The 10,034-nt window shown below is 42.3% G+C and overlaps 1 protein-coding gene across 1 annotated transcript; it reads left to right on the top strand.

Moving 5' to 3' along the window:
• The first annotated feature begins 1,717 nt into the window (after positions 1-1,717).
• On the top strand, positions 1,718-9,212 carry LOC131266004 (thyroid adenoma-associated protein homolog). The gene is made up of 11 exons (XM_058268331.1): positions 1,718-2,043; positions 2,111-2,178; positions 2,251-2,606; positions 2,685-5,697; positions 5,773-5,897; positions 5,964-6,117; positions 6,781-7,154; positions 7,235-7,978; positions 8,089-8,273; positions 8,367-8,536; positions 8,886-9,212. The coding sequence occupies exons 1-11, from the start codon at positions 1,932-1,934 to the stop codon at positions 9,135-9,137; spliced, it is 5,553 nt and encodes a 1,850-aa protein (XP_058124314.1). The 5' UTR covers positions 1,718-1,931; the 3' UTR covers positions 9,138-9,212.
• Positions 9,213-10,034: the final 822 nt, after the last annotated feature.

Raw genomic sequence — 10,034 nt, 5'->3', positions numbered from 1 at the left:
TCTGCACAGATTAATATGTGACGTCTACAGCCGGCTTAAGTCGTGAAACAATGTGGTGGTCGTTTCGTATCCGCGCATCGTCTGGACACGTAGATGGCGTCGTTTTGGATCGTCGGGACGGCCAGCCATTTTTTCGCTTTTTTCAAAGTGTTGTTTACCTTTTGTATGGGCCAGCGCCGAGAAGTTTATCGTTTCCGCGCTCCCAATCGTGATTCCCCTAAATTGTCAGTATATCCCAAGTAGAACCGTGCTGCACTTTCCTACCAAAAGTGTGCATGCCTACCAAAACAACGCCTTTCAAGTGTATTTTTGGTAGGATTTTTTGACATTTACACCTCATAACCTACCAAAGCGTATTCGGCACCATCGCCGTACGAAACGTCATGTGGCTTCGTTTGCCAAAATTTGTTTTCTTTTTAATGAAATCGAAGCAACTTGTTCTGGAGCGCTAGTTAATAATAACGCTTTCGCGGGTTTGGGTGTCGGAATCGGAGTGAAGTTTATAGAACAAGTTTTTAATCAACATCATGGAACAGGGTAGGAAAAGGGCACGAAAGGAAACAGGATTAGACGATGACCCGTAGCGGCAGGCGCCGAAACTGCAACACTGCGTTAAAAGTTGGCGGTTGGACATCGGTGGCGGTTGGACATCGTGGCGATCATCGGTTGTTACCGGGTGTAACATAGCATCGGTGGCCAGTGTCCGATAGCAGCGCTTGGATCGACCGACTCGGGGTGGCTAATCGGGAGGATTAAGCAGCTCAAGGAGGAAAAAGCAGCTTAAAGTGAACATCAACGCGTTCTACGTGTTTTCACTGGCCATGACGGAGTAGTGCTGCACATCGTACATCGCAGGAGCCTGCTACGATCCTTGGTCGCTGTTTGCCAGGACGAACCAGAGGAGGGGTCGGACGATTTCTGGATGTTTCGCCTGATCGCCTTCCGAACCGGACGATATGTATATATTATTATTATCGATATATTAAAATAATAAAACAAATAAAAATATTTTCCTGCATGAAAATAATTATTATGGGAAAGAAAAGATATCCTGAACTCAGCTCATATAATCTACTACGAATGGGTATACGTTTTTTGCGCGTAGAAATAGGTATTATACATAAACGGTCAGTCACGTCAAAAGCGTTCTCTTTTGAGGTGTACCGCAAGTATAGAGAGAATTGATTTACACTTCTTTTCAGAAGTCGGTTTACGCCTAGATTGCATAGGAAATCTGCTGCAAAAGAAGGGGTAAAATAATTCTGAAAAGGAGAGCGGGCAGTTGTGAAGAGAATTATTTTACCCCAAAGTAACGCCAAAATTTCTCGTTGGGATGTGCTTAATGTTATGGTAGAACACCTCAGGAAATCGATATTCTACTGTATTTTTTTTGCTAAAAAAAGGTTCATGAATTCTATGTCCAATCCATTCTACCCAGCGTTCGATTTGAGTAAACTAAAATCACTCACATAGTCTCTAGATCGATTCGTAACGTGACTAATTCCCGAAGTCCCAAAGAAATCAAATCTGATTCGAATCCCAATAGAACCAAATCCGTCATGTTGGGATTCGAATGTTTGGAATCCGTGTAAGGATCCAATTATTGAATCTTCCGAATCCCAATTCTGCCAACACTAGTTCTGTCATAGTGTCACGTTTATTGACCAATACTGCATATTTTCCTCGAGGCGAGGGAAAACGAATCAGCACACAATCAACAACTTTCGCTGTTCCAAACAAGTTTCTGTTTAATCGGTTGGTGCCACGACGAGCCGGAACGCTCAACATTCCAGCGTTATATCTACAGGGCAATGCCTTTGTTGCCAAAACTGGAAAGAAACTAAACGGAAAGAATCGTTGAAACCACTTTCAACGTAGTGCAAAAAAGGCATATCGTGGTGCAAGATCAGTGTCTAAAGTTTTCCATCACAATGAACGGACTTTCCTTGCGTATATCAAATGTACGGGCGAATGAAAATATTAAAAAGAACTCTGAAATAAGAATGGATCTTTTCCAAGTGCCTTCTACGTTTCTGAATGCAGGTAATGAAACGAACATTGGCCATAACACGTTCGCAGGCCAACTAATCACATTTGTTTTCTTCCACAGATAATGCTTATTTAAACCAATTGAATAAGTCAGCATCAATCGAGGAGCAAGTTAAAGTTCTTAAAGAGGTAGACGATGGAACACATTCAGATGTGTTTTGTTAAACCATTCATATTAACTAATCGTCTTTCCTTCTACAGTATTCTTCTTTCGTGGTCGGATTGGAGGATTCGTTTAAGAGTAATGTGCAAACATTAGCGAATTTGTTCATGGAAGCCCCACTTAAGCATGCCGTACGCAATACTATAGCTCGTACTTTAAGCAATTTGACTGCCAGTCGAGAAATCGTAGCAACAAGTATCGCCACCAGCATCAAGGCACGCATTCTACAGGACTCTATCGGATCGACTGACCCGGCGCAACGCAATGCCACGATATGCAGTATTGGTAGCTGCTTTGAAAACTTCAAACCAGGCTGCGAAGCTGTGCGGCTTAGTCTGCAACAGTTGTTTCAATTTCTAAACAAATCAGTCATGGTTTATTTAGAACGCATGAAGTAAGCGACAGCCTTCTGCAAGACGAACGTTTACTAACCGTGTAACAACATATTAATGTCTTGTTTTTCTCCTTTCAGTGAGCATGTTTCGCCATCGGACAAGAGTGAGCTATGTTTGTTCATACACTCTGCGATAAGGATAGTGATTTCATGCTTTCAGCAGTTCCCTGATCAGCTAAAAGCATCCTATGAGGGTGAGAAAAATGTCGAAAAGTTGGTACTTATTTGTTGGGATCTTCTAGAGAATCCTGAAATACCGATGGACACTAAAACCAACTGCGGGATACTGATAGCGATGAATGCCAACCTTGAACAGCGTTTCCTGCGGTTGGCCCAGCGTGTTTTTGCAGAGGACAGCTCAGCAAAGCAGATGTGTCTGGTGAATGGAATTATATGCTCGATAGAAAACGAACACTTTACCAGCCCCGACTGGAAAGGCATCGAAGTGCTACATCAGGCGGCAACAGTTCTTAAAGAAATTTCCGAAGAAAATTCAGTAGAAGTCAGCATCGTGTTGGGTACTACACGAGGATTTTATCAAATGACGAAACGTCTGCTTAGCCTGAAACTCGAAGGCTATAAAACCTCCGAGCGCAAAGAATTGATTGATATCTTAGCCATAAATCTACGCTATTCGCTATCCCATTTGGATCACTATGTGGATAGTATACGGCATATATCGCGAGATTTGCTTAAATGCACCATTCAACTTGGAACGCGACTGGATGATACGCTCAACGGCATCATTTATGATTATATTCGCAACGGAGCCATAAATATTAATACCAAATGCGTACTAATTGGAGCATTATCTTCGATACTGAAAGCGAAGGAAGTACTACGTGCCATCCCGGACGTGCCAGAGTTTCTGCTGGGGTCGCTGACCTGCAATGATCACGCAAACACGAACTTGCACATTAACAATTGCTACGAATCGCTTATGATGTCCTATCCATACGAAGACAACAAGCAGGAATGGTTTAACCGATGGATTCATCCCATTTTGAAGGAAATTATGAATGGTCGTGAGAATTCGGTTACCACCGACGAACCTGTCGATGGTGGCGTCAATGTAGTTCAGGGCGCTTCGGAAAGTCAATCGGAAATTGCGGCCTCGGATGGCAGTGATGGAAACGACATAAAAGATACCCTACACGACCTGATTAGAAAGGCTATTCGTGCGAACCCGGAAATAGCAATACGCATGATTGACAGTAAAGTTGGTGTAAGTTTCGGATTGATTCTATCGTCCCTGGGAATTGCCCGGAAGAGTGGTCTGTTTGACGCGGTCCAATCTACCGAGAGTATGTGGAAGAATCTGCTTTCCTATGCAGACATCCGGCAGGCTATGATATCGGCCGATGAATCGACGCGCATGTCGGCCTTGTATTTGATAACGGAGTGTCACAAGAGTACGGAAATTTTCACCCAGCAAGATCTAGAGTGCATCCTGTTCTTTCTCGAGACGAACATCAATGTACAGGCGGCTTCTCTTCGACATAAGATTACCTCATGCATGAAGAGTGCATTGAATAGACTTCGGTCAGGTTTTCTTAGCATCATCAAGAAGTCGGACATCGATGGAAAGAGTCATTACTATTACGGTTTTGTAAAGCGTCTTCATGAGTTCTGTGTGGATAGTCAATTTTTAGGAGCAAATTATAGCCGGCGCGTGATTTCTTTTCAAATTCTATTGCAGCTGTTACAAATTTCTACCTATATATTTCATGACGACGAACATACCAGCATATGGAATGAACAGCAAGTTCGCATGCTACTGACCGCATTGAACGATAGTTATGAGTCCAACAAGCACAACTCACTCAAAGTGCTGTCCTTCTGTCCACAACAATTTATTGAACGTTTCAATAATGAGCTTAACTATGAAGTTACACGAGCCCTTATGGTGAGCCCACGACCGAACGATTCGCTTTCGGCCGCATACTATCTGGAGTATCTATGCTTCGTTAACAAGACGATCGAGGTGCCCAGGCTAGAGCGAGAACCAGCCGATGCCATCGTTTCGGAAATCAAAGCTTACCGATGCTTCTTATGGTGCGAGGAAATACTTATGCATGGCTTTCGTCTCGCTAGTAATTCATTATTACGCGCATCTCGCGAGAATCCTATGTTTGGGGCTTTGATTTGCATCCGTCATTTGCTTAGTAAGTTGGATTACAAGGAACTGTCCCGAGAAGAGAGCTGGAAGACATCCATCACTCGCCTAATTGGTACATGTGATAGCATAGCAAAGATAGTTTCCGTTGTTACGAAGAACTCATCACCGGAAGGTACATTTTTAGATGAGTTTCTGGATGATGGCGTAGATAAATCCGAAGATATCGAAATGAGCGAGGAAGAAGATATGCCAAGTGATGAATCTACGATGGTTGACGTGATCAGTGCCACAGTAGACGATACGAGCAAACTCGAAACGACACCGCAAATGATATTGCTCTGCTCATGGCGTACGATAAAAGAAATTTCATTGATATTGGGTGACATTGCTTCACGATCACCAATCACAGACGGAACGAGCAGTTCCGCTGCCGACGATGGAGAGGGTCTCCTAACTTGCCAGCAGATTTTGGGCATTGGAAACCAGTTTATCGAGTTACTCTCCGAAACGACACATAGAGGAGCGTTTGAGCAAGCTTATATAGGATTTTCCAAGATTTGCCTTCGCCTCTGGGGCTCACCCCACGCCGAACTACACCAGCTGCCGATGCGTTGGATCAAGGAGCTCATAAACGCCATCACTGGCAACGGTCAAACGTCTGGGGAACCTGGTGGTGGTGAAATTAGAATCGAAAAGTTGTGCATTACAAGGCGTAGTGCCGGAATACCGTTCATTATTCAAGCGCTTATAACCTCCGAGCTCCAGGTCAGTTCCACCAAGGGACTTCAGTTTTGCATGAGAGCACTTCTCGAGCTCTGTCGTTCCACCAATACTAGCAGCCAAACTAGGACTCATTCGCTTAACATACTACGTTCCTTGTTTCGATCAACCGATCTGGGCGAAACGGTTGGTGAATTTATCTCCGAAGGCATTATGGGAGCTATCGACGGTTATGAGGCAGAGTCTTGGTCGGTAAGTAGATACAACGTGCAATGTCTAATCGGTTGTTCCGTTACATTTCTCCTTTATTTTTTGCATTTTTTACAGGAAAGAAATTCGGCTACACTATTGTTCTCTGCGCTAATGGTACGCGTATTTGGAGTGCATCGTTCCAGAGATACTGAAAATCTTAACATTCGTAATAAAATGACGGGAAGAATATTCTTTTTGAGGTATATGCATACGGTGGTCGAAAGAGTGTGGATCATACTCTTACACAATTTTTACTCTTTTTTTAGATATCCTCTTCTTTACGATTATTTTGTACTGGAACTAGAGAAAGCCAGTAAAATCATCATACAAGGAAGCCGAAGTAAAAAACTACATCCACTCCTGTTGTTGCTCAGCCGATTGTATCCATCAGCGCTAGAAGGCAGTGAATCAAATTTAAAGGTAATACGCTAAGCATTAGTTAAACTATTAAAATTAGAAGTTATAGATAATCTTCGCACATCAAGAATCAGGACTATTATTATTATCTTATTACCTTGCTTCCAGTAGATTTTATCCATAACCTAGCTAAGATTATTTTTAAATATTTTTCTTACACTCACTTCTCTAGTAAATATTGTACAAACTAAATCATTTGCTGAATTCGTACTCACGCCGTCAAAACTAGAAAATTCAACCTAGGCCCTGAATCTCATAATTATGAGCTGTGTAGAACAAATATCATCAAGACTTTGTCGTGACAATGACAAGAGAGATTTTACAATTACAAACTTCTCCGTTATCTAAGCCTAATATATCATGGGGTCCGCGACAGCCGAGCGGTAGCGCCGGTTAGAAAATCGGCCCATGAGCGCCGAGGCTCACCACCTCGACAGCGTGGGTTCGAATCTCAACCGAGACCGGACCCTCCCCTGTACGAGAGGACTGACTATCCACGTACAACAGGGAAACAAGTCTCGTAAGCCCTTAACGGGCAGGCATGACCAAGAGGTCGTTACGCCAAGAAGAAGGTATCATGGGTTGTCTGAATACATAAGAAGCCATTGTTCTTCTTAAAAGACTAACTTTCATTTTCTATTGCTCTTTTTACCTACAATTTTACAGCTGTCGCGGTTCGTACCTCTAGTTTCCATTTGTTCCGGGTGCGCCGAACTACAGACACGGTATCTTGCAGCCAAAATCATCTCTATCATCGTATCCCCGGATCTGGTATTTGATAGAATTTGCCTGCTGCTGGAAAGCTTAAACCGGTCTAACAATCGCAACATCAACCCTAACTCAATACACGGGGCACTGCTGCAGATACTTTACCTCGTCAAAACTAAAAATACTGGCCTGGTGGTGGCAGCCACATCTAGCGGGCAGTTGAACAACTGGATAGAACTATACACGGCGATTTCAAATTACCTATTCGAAGTGAAGCCCAACTTTACGATTTACTGCACTGTTTTGGATATTTTACTAGAAATCCTGGCACGGTACGTTTGCGTTGTAGATTCTTTTCAGCTTACACAAGTTTTAATCGCTATTTTTCTATCCTCAACGCTTACCTCAACAGTTGCCAGCACATCATAATTAGTGAGGACGACCAATTCATCGATGATCTGAGCAATATTGTAGACTATCTATTGAATCTTGCCCAGCATCGGAAGTATCACGGTGATCCGTTAGTGCAGCAGAAGATAGTTCTGATGAAAACGTTTATGTATTTGTACAGTGATGATGACACCGCCGGCAGAAGTACAGAGTGTTTTCTGTTGCGCATTGAACCACATGGCGAGAGCCGACAATCTATGGAGTACGTAGAAGCCATGCTAAATATGGCACTGTTAGTGCTGGATGTTGATTACATTGGAAAGCACTACGAAGACTACGATATCACCCCTGTGGAGGTGTTCTACTTTCGCAATATTTGCGAGCTTAAGCCTGACCGGTTACGTTGGCTGAAAACAGAGTTGCTTCGTTCGCAGGTGTTTCATAGTTGCTTACATCGTCTGATAAATTGTGATGACGATCATACATCGCCAGCACAACAACCATACACGATTCGAGTTAAAGCGTATCTGGTACTTAGTTACAGTACCGTAGCTGTGAATAACGCGCTGGTGAACGGAAAGAGTGGCCGGGAAGCAATACAGACAATCTTCAAAACAGCCAACAGCCAACCACACCAGCTGCGCGGTGCCATGTTTCGGTGTCTAAAGCGTCTTTTACAGAACGAAACGAAAGGTTCTAGCGAGTTTACGATGAATATTGACTTTTTACCAACCCTTGCGGCTGCCCACCAATCACACCCCATCAGGTATGCTGAATTAAAGCGGATTCGTCTAATTTGAATAGGCATATGCTTTATACTTGTTTGGATGCTCGTACTTACGACTTGTCTATTTTTAATGTCCATCCCTTTTTCAGGTTGACAGCTGTTGAATGTTTGCATATTGTTGGACGGCGCGTCTTCGATGGAAAATCTGCCAACCAATACATAAGTTTTAGTTATGCTCTATTGGATTTGCTCAATGATGATGACTGCACAGTTCGCTCAAAAGCATCACTGGTTGTGACTCATTTGTATCAAGCGATCGAAAAAACTAAACAGAGTAAGTATATAACTATGTACAAAAAAGTGCATTAATTATCTCAATTGCTGTACCTAACCAGCTCACTTTTTTCTCATTTTCTTGTCCTTCCAGAACCACTTGTAGCAACATATGCACAAAGCGTATATTTACGATTACTTACCAAAACGATGGTTGCACACAAGATAACTGTAAACCAAGTGATAGCTGTCGTCATTATTGTGCTGGTTATGAAGGAGCAAGATAGAAAGGATGAATCTGTAAATATTGACGAAATAACGGACGTAAGTACATTGTCTGATATTGCTTATAGTTAAAGTTTCATACATTTATAGAATGTCAAACTATCTTTGGTTATTACACCAAATAGAAAATAGATCGTCGTAAGAGTATATAATTTTTCTGCGTTTAGAACAATATACCAATTTGATGATGCTTTTCTATTATAAATTGTTGCATACATCCCCCAAGTTTTGTGTCATCTTTGGCAGTAGAATCAATTGAAATACTTACAAACAAAATGATTGTAAATGAATTATTGGTTTGACATTCTACTAATAACTGGAATTAGATACACTACTTTAATTGTAATAAAAATAGTAAAATATTACTTTGGATGTTATACAATTGCAGATCAAAGTATTTGACAAAAATGAAGTTAACATATACGGTGAGTTCGAGTTGCTTCGCGCGTACTGCATAGCAGAGATTCAACATTTGATTGCAACTTTCGAAGGATATGACATCAACAGTAACGTGGAAAAAATACAGAAACACGTAGACAAACATCTAAAACAGCCGTACTGTATTCGCGCGATGCTTTTATCCGCGGTTGCAACACCATCGAAGATGATAGGTGTTGTTCTGTTAAATAAAAACATATAAGAAAGCCGATGTACAACAACTCTGACATATAGTAAAAAATGAAAGGATATGTAAAAAATAAATCAGATTTCAATGTAGCATATATCAATTTATTGTGTTTCTACTATCTTCGTCTATAATTTTTTTTTTTCAAATATGGAAGGATTGATTTCCTGCACTTCTGTTTATGTGGATTCTGCAAGTACAAACGAAATTTTAACATATTTATCCATCCCAAGTAGCTGCTTGCACGGTTAAGAACCAACATGAACACCAGCAACCGTTACGTTTAAACCGATCATGTAATCATGCAAGAAGAGAAGGCGCACAAGTGATTAGGTTTTCGTTCCAATTTGAAGGTTTCGCGTTAGAACGAAGTCCGTCATTCTCCCAACAGTCCCGTGTTGGTGCTGTGCCGAATGTTGTGCTCATGCGCCATCCGCAAGCCTCACAAACGGTCGGCCTGTCGAGCCCCCTCTGTCGTGTCGTACCGTTTTCTTTTTTGAGGCCTTTGCAGTAGCACACGACATGACAGACCAATTTCGCCTGTTTGCGGTGAATCGATAGCGAATCGGGTCGAGACATATAGTCGCAGTCGAACGACATGGAAGCTAGCAGCAGTACCAGGAACGATTGCCTGGACAAAAGCACAGGTCACACGGATATAGTGACTGCTTAGACCTGGGGGTCATTGATGGAGGTAACAGTGGGGACGACATGCGCCTTATTAAATTGCAATGTCCCAAAACCACCATCTAGAGTGCAGAGGTGCCCTTCCTGTGTTGTTTACGCGCTACTCTGTCTGTGAAAATTTTAATGCCTTGCCTGAACCAGGCACGGCCAAGCGTGTTTGAAGTGAAAAAATAGTCCCGGAGCAAAAGAACAGAATCGATCTCCGTGGCACACTTCCGCAGTGGG

Source organism: Anopheles coustani, chromosome 2 (genome assembly GCF_943734705.1).
Source record: "Anopheles coustani chromosome 2, idAnoCousDA_361_x.2, whole genome shotgun sequence".
In the NCBI taxonomy this organism is placed as follows: Eukaryota; Metazoa; Arthropoda; class Insecta; order Diptera; family Culicidae; genus Anopheles; species Anopheles coustani.
This window is presented reverse-complemented; position numbering and strand designations above follow the sequence as displayed.